Source organism: Anas acuta, chromosome W (assembly GCF_963932015.1).
Source record: "Anas acuta chromosome W, bAnaAcu1.1, whole genome shotgun sequence".
NCBI lineage: Eukaryota > Metazoa > Chordata > Aves > Anseriformes > Anatidae > Anas > Anas acuta.
Genome location: NC_089016.1, coordinates 17,295,341 through 17,315,056, shown reverse-complemented (window position 1 = coordinate 17,315,056; position 19,716 = coordinate 17,295,341). Strand labels below are relative to the sequence as shown.

The 19,716-nt window shown below is 40.7% G+C and overlaps 2 protein-coding genes across 5 annotated transcripts in view; one reads left to right on the top strand and one right to left on the bottom strand.

The window, feature by feature from the left end:
* Positions 1-3,434, top strand: part of LOC137846796 (activated RNA polymerase II transcriptional coactivator p15-like) — a 31,624-nt gene extending 28,190 nt beyond the window's left edge. Inside the window, exon 5 of the mRNA XM_068664908.1 lies at positions 169-3,434. Coding sequence (XP_068521009.1) covers positions 169-248 — 80 coding nt within the window. The 3' untranslated portion in view covers positions 249-3,434. The remainder of the gene's footprint in view (positions 1-168) is intronic.
* Positions 1-19,716, bottom strand: part of LOC137847008 (zinc finger RNA-binding protein-like) — a 207,528-nt gene that overhangs the window by 174,740 nt on the left and 13,072 nt on the right. The window lies entirely within an intron of this gene.

The following is a 19,716-nucleotide window of genomic DNA, read 5'->3' as shown; positions in this document are numbered from 1 at the left end:
GTTCTGAGTAGTTTAACTCTGCAGCTGAGACTTATTACACTTGATGTAGCTCAAACATTAATAGTTGTGACAGTCTTTGTGTATGAAATCAGTCTTGGTTGTAAATATGCAAGATCCTGAATTACAATTTTCTTTTTGTACTAAGTGTTTGTTTCTAATACATTTCAGGTATTTCTTTAAATCCAGAACAGTGGAACCAGCTGAAGGAACAGATTTCTGATATTGACGATGCAGTAAGAAAACTTTAAAGATAGCCATACAGAAATCTTTATCATTTCAGTTGTTTTAAGCAGTCTTTTTACATTGGATTTTGTTTTCTAAAATAGTGTTTTCAAAGCTATTGTATATTTGGTTTGTAAAACAATTTGTAAGATGAATACTTTTTTTTTTTTATGTGCATTTAAAGTGTATTCTGAGTGAGGCTATTTGTGTATACTTTACTAAAAGGAAATGTGTTGCTTTTACCTCATGGTGTAAAATAAATCAAGTAATGGTTAAAACATAGCTGTTATGGCCTTTTGATTGAAGATGTTTGCTGGTAAGGCCACCTATTGGCTTTAGGCTTTGTTTCAGTTCAGTTGTTTGTTTTCTAAGGAGAATTTTAAAACATCTTTATTTAAATAGTTTTTCTTTCATACGCTTTGGTATCGTCCTCAACTTTCTGCATTAAAACTTGATACAAACAGTGAATACCTGGTAAAACACATATTTGTAAATAATTTTAAATACTGTATTTGCTAATTTTCCCTATTTATTAATATGTAAACAGTCCTGAGTATATAGACTTTTTTGCGTTATTTGCCTAGAGTGATATATTAAACAGTAACACTTGAACACCATCCACACGCTGTTCCCACTTCTCTATAGCTTGTTTGACTTAGAAAATACAATTAGCCTTTATTCATGGACCCTAGATTTTAGGATGCGATGCATAAACTTTTACATTAATAGGTAACATATGGAGTAATAATTTGTGTCAAGAAGATGGTTGATATTAATAAAGAAGGGGGAGATGTGGGAGTGGGGCCATGGGGGTCGACAAGCCCCATGGTTGGTGATAACATCAGACTCTTAACGATGAGGCCATCAGGAATGTAAAAGAGTTTAGAGGGAACAGAGAAGGGTGATTCAGGAGACTCCATGCAGTCTTGGGTTGCTTGTTCTACAGCCCTTAAGGCATGGAAGTTGCTGGGTGTTTGCTGGTTGCCAGGCAAAGTTGTTTGACCAATGAAAAGTTGTTTTTGAAAAGAACTGCTGTGGGGAGAAGGGTATAAGAGGGGAACCTGTCCTCAAGTTAAAAAAAAAAAAAGGCAACTCGATATAATGAAGTTACGTCATCAATAAAGAAGTAGAAAAAAAAAAGAAATGAATAGGGACAGGCTAGCAGAACAGGGACCAGGACAGGAACAGGGACATTGATCGCCTCATGAAGATAGGTTCGGCCAAGCTCAGCAAACCGCTCAAAGAAGAAAGTCTCTGGAAATAGGTGCACTAGAGCTGGAAAGAAGCTCGAGCTGAGAGAAGCTGACCTACACGCACAATTACCCCTCGCTGGCCGAAGTTGCGCATTATGGGGAGTCGTATGTCCTTAGAAACACAGACTGTCCTGGTAACCTTACAGCTTATTCTCCTTATTAACAATCAGACAGTTTATGATCCTGAAACATGGGCCCAAACTGAGGTCAAGGTGTGGGACTCTGCAACTAAAAACGACAAGGTGGCAGTGTGTGAGAAACACTCCGTAGCCAATAACTTTAAGCCAATAAGTTTACCAGATTCCCTGGTGTACTTCCAAGCACTTCCCCATGCAAGGATTACCGTACACCAAATTTCCCTGGTGTACTACCCAGCACTTTCCCGTGCAAGGGTTACCATACACCAAATTTCCCTGGTGTAGTGCCAGCACTTCCCTGTGCGAGGGCTTACCATACACCAAATTTCCCGAGACTCTTCACATGACCCCCAAGGCAATACTTAATATTTCTTACTGTCTGTGCACAGAGTTACCGGATCGATTCTTAAAACCCGGAGTGCCTACCTTCTTCCTTTCCCCACTACTTCACGGATCCTGCCTCTTTAACCAGTCTCGGGCCCTCTGTCAGTTTTCCGCAGAACCGCCACCGTCAATGCACAGGAATGCTGAAATCAACCTGCTGCTGCGGCGGTGGAGCTCCTCAGTAGGTGACTGGATCCCGGACGAGCCCCCAAATTGTGAGAAACACTCTGTAGCCAATAACTTAGGCTCAGGCGAGGATCTCAGTGAAGTAGTAATTTATTCGCGATTGCAATGGCAGGCTCTCCACAAGCAGGACAGAGTGCATCTACTAGTTTCAAAACACAGTTTATATACTTTTTGAGGACAGGACCCTCCCCTGTTTCCCCACTTAGTGGGGTAATCCAGGTTCACAATCTATCTGATGCTTCACAAACAATGCATGGCCTTCAGTTGTCGGCCTGTTAAATTTCAATTTCCATTTGCCATTTTTACTGTTTGAAGTGGTAATGTTTCTTCACTTATCTGACTTGACTTAACACCGTGATTTTCACCTAATTGTCCTAAGGAGTCTGGTTGTCTGCATTTTACAAGGTCACCTGCTTAAGCTTTCATATCACTGTAGGCATATTTCAGTACCACATTCCTTCTTTCTAAACAATGTAACTCTGCAAAAACAACATTTCTATTCCCACAAGTGGGATTGCTCGGCACCTGGCAAGCAGTCTCTGAGGCCTTAAAGAGCCATGTGTGACCACAATCAGAAGGGTGTGGTTTGCCAGACAGTGAGGGAGCTGTGGACTCGTCTACCTATCCTTCTGCTACACCATCACCCCTCGCACCGCTACTGCCATCGCAGGCCTTTGCTGTTCCGCTCCATGGTGACCTGGATGTGCCTTTTGACCCAGGCCCTATTGGCCTTGAAAAGGAGATGGACATGTTTTTCTTTGATCCGGGAAGAATAGGATACATAAGGTCTGAAGACAGAGTTGCTTAACAACTTAAAGCGCGACATATTGTTCCCACGACTAGCCCCGGAATTCTCTGGTGTTTGTAATCAAGAAAAGGAATGGAAAATGGAGACTGTTGTATGATCTGAGAAAAATTAATGAAGCCATGGAAGATATGGGAGCACTTCAACCAGGATTATCAACTCCAACTATGCTCCCTCAGTCACGGACATTAATAGTAATAGTCTTAAAGGATTGTTTGTTAAACACTTGCTAGAATTCAGAAAACTTTGCCATGTTTATGTTTCAGTTGATACTTTTTCTGATTGTACATCTGTATAGGCATACTCTGGTTTCTTATGAATATGTAAAAGTGATGTTCTATATATATTTAGAAAATTCGACGGTTGTGCATGCGTGTTGGTAGAGTGTAGACTCCCCGCACACCCAGCGCTGTTTACTTGCCTTTTATAAATATTACTAAATTCAGATTGAGTTGTATCTTCATTTATAACTCCCTTCAGATGACATTACTGAGGGTACACCAAATCTCGGTATAATTTCATTCAACAATACTTTGGACACTTCTCTGCCTTTGTTAGTTCTAAACGGGAATGCTTCTGGCCATCTGGAAAAGGTGTCTGTTATTACCAATAGGCATCTAAACCTCCCTTTTCTTGGGAGTTTGAAAAAAATCAATTTGCCACTGTTTCCCAGGAACATTTCCCTTCTCTACTGTTCACATTTAGGGTTTGATTCCTGTCTGTGGGTTATTTTTAAGACATATGACACATTGTTCAAATACCTGTCTGATAATGGTGTACAAATTAGGTCCTATCCATTTCCTACTTAAAAACTGATATCATATTTTACCTCCCCAGCATGTTTTATTATGTTCTCCAATTGTCATCTAATATAATATGGTACCATGATTCTCCCATCATTTATTTTTGCTAAAACTTTAAGTAACATTTTCCATTTACATCTTCAATTAATTGCTTATTGATCTTAGAATATTCTACTTCATTTTGTAAGGCTTCTTTTAATGCCTGGTTTTCTGTTCCTAGTACTAGTGCCAAAATTTGACTCTCCAATGCCCATTCTGCCACCCCTTTGGCTCCTGCATCAGCCAATCTATTTTCTCTTCCAATATCAGTATCCTGTTTGATGTCCTTTACAGTGCATAATGGCAATTTTAATAGGCAGGTATACCGCTTGGAGTAACTTCAGTATCTCTTCTGCATGTTTAATTGAGGATGGTAAGAGTCCTCTCTCCTTCCAAATTGCCCCATGTACATGCACCACACCAAAGGCATATTTCAAGTCTGTCTAAATGTTAATTCTTTTCCTTTTTGCCAGCTCAAGAGCTCTTATCAAGGCGATGATTTCAGGCTTTTGGGCTGATATTTGTTACCGCATATCCTGTGAGGCGAATTCCCTGGTGGACGAAGCTGCTGCCATCTATATACCAATCCTCCGCATCTTCTAGGGGTGTTTCCTTTAAGTCTGGTCAGCTGGAGTATACTATGTCCATGGTTGTTGCAGGAAGAACGGCCGAAAACATGACAGACACTAGTATGGTCAGATCATACTCTCTCTTTATTACCCTTCCTATTCTTGGAACAACTCCTCCAGTGAAGGTCGATTTTCACAAGCTGCTGCTGCACCTCTCATTCGCGAAGCATCCTGAGTGGATTTATTGCTGCCTGGCAGCAGCACAGATGCTTGCAGCACAGCTTTATCAAGATTTTCCAGTGTGGGGGGTGGGGAGGGCAGCCCCCACTCTCCATCAACACTCTGCTCCGATAGTCCCTTAGTTATTTCTGCCGCTGACTGCTTTAATGGAGAGGTCATACCCCGAACCGGGGTGGGTGCCGATGAAAAAGATCGTGTCAGCCGCGTTCCTGAGGTCTCAGGTTTTGTACTTGATGTTCTGTCAGTTCCAGATGGTACTGACAAAGCTTGCGCTGCCACCATAGCCAGCTGCCGTTTGGTTTTCATACTGCACAGCACATTAATCACTGTGTGCCACGTCCCACTTACATCTTTATTTAGCTGTCCATCTGAGATGGCTTTATCCCATAAGCGATCTGCTACGTGCCACCACTCATCTGGGCTAAACATTAGAGGGATTCTCTTCAGAAACCCTCCTTCTGAGCCCAGTACACCAAGGATTTGATCTTTTTTACATTGCAAGATACACCTGTCTTAGAGAGAATACTAGAGAGAAGCTGGATAGATGCTTCCTCCTCCATGGTTACGTCAGATGCAGGGTTGTGATCTCCACCCCTCTGCTATTTGAGAACTCCCCACACGGTGGCGGTCATCTGCCGTTTCCACTGACACCTCCGATCTCCCGTAGCAACTCGACTACGGATGTCCCGCGTCTCACCGCAATACATCACTTTTCCGCGTCTCACCGCGATCTCTCTATATCTCTGCGTCTCACCGCGATCTCTGTATCTCCATGTCTCACCACGATCTCTCTGTTTGGGTCTGTGCTCGGAGTCTCTCAGCGTCTCTCAGGTCTCTTAGGTGTCTCAGTGTCTCTCAGGTCTGTCAGCATCTCTCAGTGTCTCTCAGGTCTCTCAGCATCTCTCAGCATCTCTCAGCATCTGCGGGTCTCAGCCTGTTTGGGCACCATATGTTGCAGGAAGAACGGCCGAAAACACGACAGACACTAGTATGGTCAGATCATGCTCTCCCTTTATTACTCGAATAGCCTGACTTTTATAGTGAACTTAACAGGGGCGGATAGTGTCTCACACAAGATTATTGGTCAAAAGCACTCAGACAAACAACTGCAAGAAAACAACCCCACCTGCAAGAAAACAACCCCCTTGTGATTAGCAGTCACGTAGATCCCGTCCTTGAAGCCAGCTGCTGGCAACAATATTTGTCTAAATTCCTCAATCGGGCGATGTGGGAACATTTTCATGGGAACTTCTCATAGTTGTCCTGGTAGCTTAGTTTGCTCAGCTGCAGCAAGTCATGGCCTCCTTGCTGTTTCAAAAAATCCCTCAACACATAGTCTTGATGCAATCATGAATGAGTGATCTGGAAACTCTGTTACTAAGGAAAGAGGCTGGGTTCAGAGTATTAGTGCAGAAAAAAATTAGTAAGCTAATAATAGTCCATTATACACATTCCTTTTCTTCTTCAGTAGCGATCAACAGGTCATCTACATATTGCAGCAGTGTCCCCTTTTCCTGAAGAGATTTTCCAAGCTTCAAGATCATAGGCTAGTTGGTTCCCAAATATGGTGGGGCTATTCTTGAACCCCTGTGGTAACACAGCCCAAGTAAGCCGAGTTTTTCTTCCTGTATTGGGATTTTCCCATTCAAAGGCAAAGAGTTTCTGGCTTTCAGTAGCCACGGGCAGGCAGAAAAAGGCATCCTTTAAATCTAGTACTGTGAACCATACTTGACTGTTTTCTAATTTTGTCAAAAGGTTATAGGGGTTGGCTACTACAGGGTATACATCTTTTGTGATCCTATTCATGGCCTTTAAGTCCTGGACTATATGATAGGTTCCATCTGCCTTTCTAACTGGGCCTATATGAAGTATTATATTCTAACTCACATTCGACTAATAGTCCATATTTAAGAAAGTTATTGATTATTCCTTCAATTCCCATTCTGTCTTCCACCTTTGGTGGGTATAGCTTTTGGCATACCTTGGGAGCATTTTCCTTTAAATCATTTTCTTTCAGGTACTACATTCTTTGTTCTCCCAGGTATTCCTGTAGCCCAAATGCCCGGACACTTGGTTCATAATTACATCCATTCAGGGAGTCCTGTCTGGAGCTTTCTCTGGATTCCCAGGGATAGAGTTTAATATGTTACCAAGAGAGGGAGTTAGGAGAATACAATAACTCACTAACCTTTTAGAAAAGAATTTACTAACTTTTAGAAAAGGGGGAAATGAGAGAGGGAGTTAGGGGTGTGAGGAATGTTTTAACAATTCGTGTCCATAAAGAACAATTCTGTTTGAATCCTGTCTGCCTCTGGGCCCTGCACTGGCAATTTAATTCTTGAACCACAGATGCAGTGTGTCCCAGTCTCCCCCTCATTCTAGTCAATTTATCAAGTCTTCAGAAAATACTCCTCAAATTTATGAACCTATTTGCCTTTGTTATTCCGGACTTCTATTTCTAACAGTTACAGCCTTTTTTTTTGTCTTCTTCGAGATTAATTTAACACTGCTATAGGTGTGACTGTCCCTGTGAATGGCTGGTGAAGAATGTTTTAATTACTGGTGAAGTGTCAATAAGAAAGCTATTTGTGTTTTTATGAAGTCTTTGATGTCTGGGGGTTTCAGAACAACTGATAACAACTAGTGACTGTTATGGGATACTATGCAGGCCTCTGATATATGGCCAGGTGGCCAAGAGATTAAGAAGAAGAAAAAAAGAAGCTGAAGGACGGCTAGGAGGCAAGACCTGCAGAGGATGCTGTATAAACTTGACACGGTGCCAAGGAGTACAAAGGGGAAGGACAAGAAAAAAACTTGGAGAGGAAGACTATGAGCCTTCAGCATGAAAGACCCCTAGAGACCCCCAGCGGGACCACCGGAGACTGATCCGCATGCTCCAGTAGGAGGGACTGGACCCCGGAAGATAATTATAATAACCTTTTTTTTTTTTAGAAGTAGTAATGAATATGTATTAGTCTAGGAGCATAAAAATCAGCTACTTGATGTAACTGGGGTGCGTCCTGGTGGAGCAGAGACTCCCGGTGCACCCAGCGCTGTTTGCTTACCTCTATTCTTTTAATAAATCCTATTTTTTTATTTAATCCTATTTTGAAGACTGAGCCATTTCTAACAGGGGCAAGTAGAGATAGAGTGCTGACAGATTCAGATTGAGCTGAGACTTCATTTATAACAATGTTTTTGAGGAGAGAAATCAGTATCTTGGAGGGAAAAGGCATGGAATTAAGTTGGCCCCTGACTGAGCCTTTGGTGTTGGCATTAGAAAAGTACAGGCTGGAGAGAGATAAAGGAGGTGTTAAAAGGGATGTTGAAGATGTTAAAGGTGTGGCATGTAGTATTTGACAAAGCTGTTTGAAGTTGAATGAGCAGGGAAACAGGATGTAGGAATGTTAGTAGTTCTGCCTCCAACAGAGGCTGAGATTTTAAATTCACGGGTGTTAGCCTTCTGGGGCAGAGGGACCATGATAGGTCTGAGTGAGTTGTCATGGAAACAGCTAACTCTTAAAACAACCTGAGTTTATGAGTGAGCTCAGATTGCCAGTAGGACCGCTCAGGAACTGTCGACGATTGCATTCCCCTGACCGACCCCCCACTGAGACCCTAATCACCCTGGAAATAATGAACGGTAAAGTAAATACCAGAATCTGGTTAAATTGGGAATTGAGAATCTGTTCCAACAAGGTCCAAAAGAAACCCCTATGGAATTTTTGGACCAACTTTGAAATACAATGGAAAACAAAACAAAACAAGTAAAAAACCAATTTGGACCTGGCTTTAGAATACAAATAGAGGCAATTGACTAGCCTCTTTCTAGGGCAGTTGGCCCCTGATATCAGAAAGAAATTGTCTTAGGCTGCAGGATAAACTTACAACAGTCAGGAATGACAGGGACCTGGGGCATCTACCCTAGCAGGTCCACTGGTTGAAGAAAAAACTAGGAAAGGAAGAGAAAGGCTTGAATTTTTTGTTGGTTATGGGAGCTTCTTTCTCTGTGTTAATTAGTCGGTAAATGTAGTAGGAACAACTGGCCAACAGGAAAAGGCGCGTTTTTTTTGCAATGCTTGAAATTTCAATTGGGAAAAATGATTGGAATTACAAACTGAGAAAAACAGTCAAGTTTGGTTCATGGTACTAGATTTAAAGGATGCCTTTTTCTGTCTTCCTGTGGCAACCGAAAGCCAGAAACTCTCTGCCTTTGAATGGGAAAATCCTAATTGAGGACGGAAAACTCAGCTTACATGGACAGTGTTACCACAGGGGTTCAAGAATAGCCCCACCATATTCGGGAACTGTGATCTTGAAGCTTGAAAGACCCCTTCGGGAAAAGGGGACATTGTTGCAACACACAGATGATAGCTACTGAAGAAGAAAAGGAATGTATATAATGGACTATTAGTTTACTAATTTTTTTTGGCACTAATACTCTGATCCCAGCCTCTTTCCTTAGTAACAGAGTTTCCATATCACCCATTCATGAGTGCATCAAGACAATGGACATGGTATACTCCAGCTGACCAGACTTAAAGGATACACCCCTAGAAGATGCGGAGGATTGGTATATAGATGGCAGCAGCTTCGTCCACCAGGGATTTCGCCTCACAGGATATGCGGTAACAAACATCATCCCAAAAGGTGGAAATCATCACCTTGATAAGAGCTTTTGAGCTGGCAAACATTTGGACAGATTTGAAATATGCCTTTGGTGTGCTGCATGCACACGGGGCAATTTGGAAGGAGAGAGGACTTTTATCTTTCTCAATTAAACATGCAGAAGAGATACTTCGGTATACTTGCTTACATCAAGCAGAAGATACTGATATTGGAAGGGGAAATAGATTGGCTGATGCAGGAGCCAAAGGAGTGGCAGAACGGGCATCTGAGAGTCAAATTTTGGCACTAGTACCAGGAACAGAAAACCAGACATAAACAAAAGCCTTAGAAAATGAAGTAGAATACCTACATTTATAACATAAATAAATGATTGAGAATTGTGATACCATATTTAATTGAATGGTAATTGGAGAACATAATAAAGCATGCTGGGGAGCTGAAGTAGTATAAGAGTTTTTAAATAAAAAATGGATAGGGCCTAATTTGTATACCATTGTTAGACAGGTATAAAAGTAATCAAGCTCCAAACAGTGGCAAATTATTTTTTTGAACTCCTAAGAAAAGGGGGGTATCAGTATTTATCAGTATTAACTGACACCTTTTCAGGATGGCCAGAAGCATTCCCGACTAGAACAGCCAAGGCTCGGGCAGTAATTAAGATTCAAGAAATATTACCTCATTTTGGAGTTTCAGCAACTCTGACAGGGGCAAAAGTGGTACAACAAATTAGCTGCCATTTGGGTATAGATTAGCAACTTCATACCACATATCACCCTCAGTCGAGTGGCCAAGTAGAAAAATGAACCACTTAATCAAACAGCAAATTGTGAAATTGGGAGGAAGCAAGTTTGGTCTGGCTTCAGTCTCTTCCTTTAGCTCTTTTGCATATACCAAGGGCAAAGGAAGGGCTATGCTCCTTTGAAATCTTATATGGATGACCCTATGGAATACAAAGAGCAATATCCATGCAAGTAGGGGATGAAATCATGACCTCCTATATGGTGGTCTTAGGTAAACAGCTTAATGAAATTGGAAAGCATGTGAGTGGGACTCCGGGTAGAGGGTTAGATGGACCGGTGCACAATAGATAACATGGAGATTATGTGTATGTAAAGTGTCTTGCAGAGAAGACCTTGGAACCTCAGTGGGAAGGACTGTTCCAGGTCACAGCGATCAGAATCAAGGAGCAGAATGCCTGTATCCATCACAACAGAGTGAAAAAGGCACCCAAGACCCCATGAAAGTGATCTGGAAGGTTACATTTCTATCATTGGTCAATGAAACTGAACAGTGGGTGCACAATACCTATGTGAAACTCACCCAGGCAGTGAGTGATAGTTTCAACCTTTCTGAGTGTTAGGTGTGCACAGTGCTGCCTAGAGGCAACCTAGAATTCCCCATATGGGGCATACCCAGTGATTTAAAGATCAAAGCCAAAATTTCCTTAAGTGGTATATTCTTTATTGCAGCGCTGGATGCACGGGGGATCCTTCCGCCTATCGTGCATGTTCGAAGTGACAAAATATCTCATATTTATACAGCGAAACAATGAATATTCAATTAGCATCCATACATATTCATTACCTAACCCTGCCTACCCTCGCTTCGTATGCTAATTAGCTTATCAGTCCTTGCGCTTGCGCAAAGCCTTCCAAGAATTGTGGGCCGGGGTCTCCAGGATGTGGGCAGTGGTCTTTGGGAGGAAGGCCGTAGGTCTTCCTCGTAATGCACTTTTCACCTTTGCTTAATCAGTTGTTTTCCAAGCTGTAAAAATGCTGAGTTGGCTTTCAGTTTAACTGAGGGTCGGCAGATAACAGGAAGTCTCAAGACAAGACAATTGACTCAAGTTATCTCAAGTCTCAGCCTGACTAACGGTTAACAGATACTGGGATGTTTTCAAATAACAAGATGCTTAAATATAACAAAAGGTCTACAGATAACAAGATGTCGTTTACTTTGTCCTTGCTAACTTTTAACCACAAGTTTTATTCTATCCTAAAGTGAGTTTATACTATATCATTCCCCCCTTTTCTGGAAAATCTAGTAAATTCTTTTACTTAATACAGAAATTTTCTTCCCAGTCTTTATGATATGTACCCCTCAATACCTGACCATGCACATTTGTCAAGGAGGTTAACATGGACATTCGTTGTAACAATTTACAATTCCAAACAAGTAATACAAAAGACAATATTAAACTTACACCAACTAATATCAATAAAACAATAATTGGGTGACTCAATGTGTTCAAAATCCCAGTTACAGTTGGCGACCATCCAAAAAGTGTATCCCACCAGTTGTGACTTGTGTCTCGTTTTACTCTTTGCAAAACTCTGCTTATTTCCTTTGTATCATGATGGACAGTAATTAGAGTCTTCTCTCCATTTTCCTGAATGCCTTTTAAAATTCTAATCAGGTCTTGGTGTTTAACTAGTTGCTTCACTAGTGTGAGGTTCATCCCAATAGGTGTAGGTAGTAACTTATGATACATTGTGTTGTTAGACTTGATCAGCTGGTGGGATACCACTGGTGCCAAATATAGAATATCACACCCGACAATTCTAACAAAGTTACAAATACAGAAATTAGAATGATGTTTGCTATGGAGAGTTATGTTCTCCTTATCTACTTCTACAAAATCACAAGCAGTTCTTAAACACACACACCCTTGACCAACATATACAAGCACATTCTTTTGGCTAGTATTTGGATGAATTTCAAAGTGACAGATACCTTGCTCCGTGTCAAAACATACATCCTGAGCCTCAATTGTATTGCTTTCACAAATAAATCCTCGTTGTTCCCTGGTAACACATGATTCTAGATTTACAGACTGCCATTTCCCATTCTCCATCCGTATAGTAAGCACGAAGGCAGTAGCCATGTTAACAATGGGCATAAATACAATTTACCAGGGTCCACAAGGACTGGAACTTCTCAAAATCATTGGCATTGTCCCAAATTGCCTTTTGGACTTCAGCTGGAAAAATGCCTTCACTTCCTTCCCTAATGATCAAGGCAGCCGTTGCCTGCAACCATAACTGTGCTTGCATGCAACTAAGAGCTCAGGATACATTATCTTGTGTCCACTCTTCTCCTAATTTTCACCATTCTGATGGTTTATGTAAATAGTTACCATTTGTTCGCCAGATGACCATAACTGATAACTTTTCATTAAAGTTCTTATCCTCTGTTGTTACGGCTTTAGTTCAAGGCCACCCACCATTCTCTATTATCACAGAGGCACCTTCCTGAATCACAATTACAACTACAAGCCATAAAAACAAAACAATTCTATGAACAAATTTTCTACCAACCATATTACCAAATACTCCCGACCATAATGTCCTCATCTTGATCGACTAAGCTTTAGTTTCAGTTCATTGTCACCTAGTGTTACTTTTCAGGGAGCTCCTGGAGCCTTCTTCACTTGGGAATAGTGGATCCAAGCGGCTTGTTCTCTAATCTTGATAGCAGTGTGAGTTGTCAGCAACACTTGATACAGTCCATTCCATTTTTCCTGTAGGGGTTGTCCTGAAAAAGTCTTTATACATATATTCCGCAGGCTTAAAGGGGTGGATTGGTTGATCCAACCCTCTAGCCCTAGTCCCTAACACAAATTTATGTACTTTATTTAATTGTTTTTGAAGTTCAGTTATATAAGTATATAAATATTTTGATCCCAGCTGCATTAGATCCTCTCCACTAAATATAAATTGATATGGCCTTCCATATAAAATTTCAAAGGGGCTCAAATTCTTCTTTACTCTAGGTTTAACTCTAATTCTAAGTAATGCTAAAGGGAGGGATTGAGGCCATGACAAATTAGCCTCTTGTCCGATTTTAGCTATTTGTTGTTTAATTAAATGGTTCATTTTTCTACCTGTCCACTTGCCTGCAGTCTATAAAGAGTATGCAGTTGCCAATCTATCTTTAGAATCTTACTTATCTGTTGTACCACTTGCACACAAAAATCTGAACCTCTCTCAGAAGACATTGCTACTGGAATCCCAAAGCATGGTATTATTTCATTTAGCAAGACTTTAACCACTTCTCTTGCTTTGTTTGTTCGACAAGGAAAAGCTTCGGGCCATCCTGGAAACATGTCAGTCACAACCAGTAAATAACAAAACCCCCCTTTTCTAGGGAGTTCTGAAAAAATCAATTTACCACTGTTGTCCCAGATAATTTCCTTTACCAATTATTCCAAATTTTATTCTATTCCTGGTATTGGGGTTATTACGTAAACAGATGCTACATTGTTAAGTTACTTGTTTTATTGTTGTGTATAAATTTCATCCCACTAATGTCTGACTCATGCTCTTATGCAGTGTGTCAACTCCCCGATGTGTTTTATTGTGTTCTGTAAAAACTATGGGCCATATCAAATTAGAGGGTATTATTACACAGTTATCTTTTAAATATACTCATCTATCTGGTTTCATTTTACCTTTCAAATCTTCAATTAATTTTAAGTCTTCTTTTGTATAATTTGGCTTTTTGGTTCATGTATATAGTTTGGATTTTACCGTCTGGTATTAAAGACAATGCCTTCACCTCAGTTATTTCAGCTGCCTGTTTAGCCTCCTGATCTGCCAATCGATTTCCAATTTCAAAATCAGCGTTTCCCTTTTGGAGTCCTTGACAATGCATGATAGCTACCTTTTCTGATTGTTTTACAGCCTCTAACAATTTTAAAATTTCTTCAGCATGTTTTTTTTTTTGTTTTCCCTGAGCAGTCAGCAATCCACGTTCTTTCCAAATCGCTCCATGAGCATGTATCATGCCGAATGCATATTTAGAATCTGTCCAAATATTTATTTTCCTTCCTGCTGCCAGTTCCAGTGCTCACGTAAGTGCAATTACCTGTGCTTTCTGGGTGGACGTCCCAGGGAGTAATGGTTTGGACTCGATTACCTGTTGAGCAGTTGTAACAGCATATCCTGCCTTACGTTGTCCTTGTTTTACAAAGCTGCTCCCATCAGTATACCAAGATTCATCAGCATCTTCTAAAGGTTCCTCCTTAAGATCGGGTCGACTAGAATACACAGTCTCCATTGTTTCCACACAATCATGAGTTATAGGTTCATCCAGAGTTCCGCTAAGGAAAGAAGCTGGATTTACGACGTTAGTGACCACAATTTCCACATCATCTTGTTCTACTAATATTGCTTGATATTTTAAAAATCTTTGTGGTGAAAGCCAATGATTTCCTTTTTGTTCCAAAACTGTTGAGACCGTATGGGAGACTAACACTGTCATTTTCTGTCCCATTGTAAACTTCCGAGCTTCTTGTATATTGATAACAACAGCTGCAACAGCTCGAAGGCATACGGGCCATCCTTTACTTACTTCATCTAATTGTTTAGAGAAGTAAGCTACTGCTCGTTTATAGGGACCCAATCTTTGTGCTAGTACTCCCAAAGCTATCCCTTGTCTCTCATGAGAAAACAACCAGAAGGGTTTCGAAAGATCCGGTAATCCCAAAGCTGGAGCTTGCATCAATTCTCGCTTAAGTTGTTTAAAGGCGTTTCGTGCTTCTCCAGTCCAGACTAACTTTGACTGATTACTCTTTATCAATTCACATAGAGGCTTTACCATTAGTCCATAATTATAAATCCAAAGGCGACACCAACCTGTCATTCCTAGAAAGGTTCGTAGCTCCTTTACCGTTTGGGGTTCTGGAGTCCGGCAAATGACTTCCTTACGTTCAGTTCCTAGTTCTCGCTGACCTCCTGAAATTCCAAATCCCAAGTAGGTCACGTGTTGTTGAACCAGCTGGACTTTCTGTTGAGAGACTCGATATCCATTTAAACACAGAAAATTAAGGAGACTTATAGTCCATTGAATACAACTCTCTTTAGTCTCGGTAGCTATTAAGAGATCATCTACGTATTGTAACAAAGCACCTTCAGTGTCCGGAGGTATCCAAGTTTCAAGTTCCTTTGCTAATTGGTTTCCAAAAATAGTGGGGCTATTCTTGAATCCTTGTGGTAGCACTGTCCACGTTAACTGTGTCTTTCTGCCTGAGTCAGGGTTTTCCCATTCAAAGGCAAATAGGTTTTGGCTTTCAGTGGCTAAAGGTAGGCAGAAGAAGGCATCTTTTAAATCCAGTACGGTAAATCAGACTTGACTATTCCTTAATTTAGTCAGCAAAGTATAAGGGTTTGCCACTACTGGATGTATATCCTCAGTGATCTTATTTATGGCCCTCAGATCCTGAACTAGCCTATATCTTTTTCCATCTGCCTTTTTAATTGGCAATATGGGTGTATTGTATTCTGATTCACATTTAATCAATAATCCATACTGTATAAATCTATCAATTATCTCTTTAATTCCTTTCCTATCTTCTATCCTCAAAGGATATTGCTTAACCTTAATGGGTTTCTCTCCTGGCTTTAATTTAATAATTATTGGGGTCACATTTTTAGCTCTTCCAGAGACTTCAGTGGCCCAAACTCCTGGATATACTTGATTTATGATCTCTAAGGGTATTTCACTTTTAGGGTCGGTTTGTATTAGTGCCAGGCTTAACACATTTATTAGTTGTTCTTCTCCTATCCTTAATTCCATTTTCCTTTTTTCAAAGATAATTTCTGCTTCTAATTGTTCTAACAGATCTCAACCTAATAGAGATTTTGGAGATCCAGGTAGATATAAAAACCTATGTATCCCCATTTGTTTCCTGTTATAAATGAGGTCTGAATTTTGTAATATTTATAAAACAAATATTTCTAAAAGGTATATAAAAGGCAAGTAAACAGCGCTGGGTGTGCAGGGAGTCTACGCTCCACCAACACGCACACACAAACATCAAACATTCTAAATACATGTATACAGAACATTGCTTTACATAATAACCCGAGTATGCCTACACATACATACAATCAGGATAGGTAACAAACAATCCTTTGAGTTCCATAACTTAACAGTCCCCATTCTGCCAGCCTGTTCCTCTTCACTTCTTTTTCCTGCTTCTGTACCGATGTAACTTCATAGTGTTGCTTTTTTTTTTTTTTTTTTTAAGAGCAGGCTCCCCTCTAATACTCTTCTCTCCACAGCAGTTCTTTTCAAAACAACTGTTTAATTAGTCAAACAACTTTGAATGTAACAACAACAGCAAACACCCAGAAACATCCATGCCTTAATGGCTGGAGAACAAGAAACCACCTGGAGAACAAGAAACCCCAGACTGCATGGAGTCTCCTGAATCACCCTTCTTTGTTAATATCAACCATTTTCTCGACACGAATTACCACTCCATATATAACATTTCCCCAACTTGTATTTCAAAGGTTCACAAAAATAAGCCTTTTCGGTTACACCCTTTTACGTTAACATAATCACTCCGTAAAGGCATTAATGCTTGATTTAGAACTGAATACGTTACCCCATATCAATAAGAAATTTCACTTCTGTTCCTCTCCTAACTTCATTATAATCAGTGGAGGATCTGCTAGGGTAGATTCCCCGGGTCCCCATTAGACCTGTTGAAATCAGGGGCCGATGATTACCCTAGAAAAAGGCTAGTCGATTTGTCCTCTGAAGCCAGGTCCAAACCGTTTTGTTTTTTTTTTTTTCTTTCTTCCCCATTACATTTCAGAGTTGGTCCAAAAATTCCACAGGGGTTTCTTTTAGACCTTGTTGGAAGCATATTCTCAATTCCCAATTCGTCCAGATTCTAGTATTTACTTAACCGTTCATAATTTTCAGGATGATTAGGGTCTTAGTGGGGGTCGGTCAGGAAAATGCAATTGTCCACAGTTCCCTGAGCGATCCCATCGGCAATCTGAGCTCACACATGAACTCAGGTTGTTTTCAGAGTTAACTGCTTTTCTGTTTCTGTGACAACTCTCTGGGACCCATCATGATCCCTTTGCCCCAGAGGGCTAACACCCAAGATTTTAAGGTCTCAGCCCCAGGCCGAGGCAGAACTGTTAACATTCCTACATCCTCTTTCCCTGCTCATTCAACTTCAAACACCTTTAACACTTTCAACAACCCTTTTAACACTTCCTTTATCTTTCTCCAGCCTGTACTTTTCTAATGCCAGCATCAAAAGCGCAGTCAGGGACCAACTTAATTCCGTACCTTTTCCCTCCAAGATGCTGAAACAACATCAGTATACAACATTCCATCCTATTTTCCTTCTCAAAAACAACATTGACTGTAGCAAACTATTATAGTTTAAAGCTCCATTAAAAGGCCACTTTTTTCAACATTCCAGCTTATAAAGCAGCCACCATTGATTACAATATTTTGTCAGAGTTTTCTTATTTTCACTTCCACCCGGAGCCCCCCCCTATATCCTTCCAATAACTCAAAATACAGCCCAACGTACTTTTCTTAGGAATTTCACTGCTTACTCGTCCCCCCATTTTCCAGTTCACACTTTCAGAATACATGTATCACTTACAAAACTGTGGGCACACAGGTATCTTTCAATAGCGATGTCACAAAACTACTATTATTACCAGGAGATATTGCCAAAATCACAATAACAATAATCAGAGTCAAATTCCACATGCGATAGGTCAGAAAACCAAAATATGTAACACTGTAACGATATCTTTCTTATAACAACGCCATGAAACTACTATTATCACCAAGAAAATAGCCAAAATCGCAGTAACAATAACCAGAGTTAAATATCACACTCCATGAGTCAGAAAACCAAAGTAGGCAACACAATTCCAGATGGACCTTAAAGCGAGCTCTTTCCTTAAGGTCCCCAAATATACTTATGGTGCTTACCACAAAGTATATACCAAACACTGCCTTGCAGAAGATCACCTTCCGACTTACAGACAGTTCCAGATACAGATGGACCTCAAGGTCCCCAAATATACTTGTGGTACTAACCACAAAGTATATACCAAATACTGTCCTGCAGAAGATCACCTTCCGACTTAACGGACAGTTCCAAATGACCGGTCTACCAGAAAACCAAACCAGAATAAAGAATATACTCACTTACAATGATGGGTGGGGTCCTTGTCTGCCTCCGCAGTGATCCGGTGAGTCGAGGAGTCCCTCCGGGAAATCCCGGGGGTACCCTAGGGAGTCCTGTCCCCAGCGGGTCCTGCGGACCGGCAGAGAGGTAGTCCCATCTGGGGTGCCAAATTGATTTAAAGATCAAAGCCGAAATTTCCTTAAGTGGTATATTCTTTATTGCAGCGCTGGATGCACGGGGGATCCTTCCGCCTATCGTGCATGTTCGAAGTGACAAAATATCTCATATTTATACAGCGAAACAATGAATATTCAATTAGCGCCTATACATATTCATTACCTAACCCCGCCTACCCTCGCTTCGTATGCTAATTAGCTTATCAGTCCTTGCGCTTGCGCAAAGCCTTCCAAGAATTGTGGGCCGGGGTCTCCAGGATGTGGGCAGTGGTCTTTGGGAGGAAGGCCGTAGGTCTTCCTCGTAATGCACTTTTCACCTTTGCTTAATCAGTTGTTTTCCAAGCTGTAAAAATGCTGAGTTGGCTTTCAGTTTAACTGAGGGTCGGCAGATAACAGGAAGTCTCAAGACAAGACAATTGACTCAAGTTATCTCAAGTCTCAGCCTGACTAACGGTTAACAGATACTGGGATGTTTTCAAATAACAAGATGCTTAAATATAACAAAAGGTCTACAGATAACAAGATGTCGTTTACTTTGTCCTTGCTAACTTTTAACCACAAGTTTTATTCTATCCTAAAGTGAGTTTATACTATATCACCAGTATGAATTGGACATTGACCTTTGCACACCCAAGAAATGGAACATGTCCATTTGGCAAGGATGATTGCAAACATCTAGGGGAGAGATCTGAACTACTCCCATGCGAAAATGTTACTTACTAAAATTCGAGATTATGGTGTAGGTGTCACAATATGTGCTGATAAAAAGGACACAAACTCGGGATCTCACAGCCTCAATTCTCTCACGCAAATTTGCAAGCTACAAAAAGGATTCTATTGGCTATGTGGAGATGGACAAGCTACAAAAAGCTTACTCTTAAATTGGAAGGGTCATTGTATCGGGAGCCCTAGAGGGGGTATATTCACTGAACTGTTTCGAATAACCCCCTCATGATGAGACCCATGGGATTCCATAGTTTTGTAAGGTGGTTGATTCCATCTCCGGGAATCAGAATAGGATGAGATTAGATATGCTTTTAGCCAAGGAGGGAGGATTGTGTACAGTCATAAACCAAACTTGCTGTATATATGTTAACAAACAAAAATAAATGGATCACAGTAATTGTGGGTGTGGTTTTGTTCATGGTTCTTTGCGTAGTGATCCAATGTACTTTATGGTGTTTTAAGAGTACAGGAAACTCCTACATCAAGTGGAAGAAGAACCAACTCAGACAGAAACTGGAGTCTAACAGATATTTTGAAGGAGTGTTAGATAGAGGAACACTATATTGAACCTAGAAATAGTAAAATAATTTA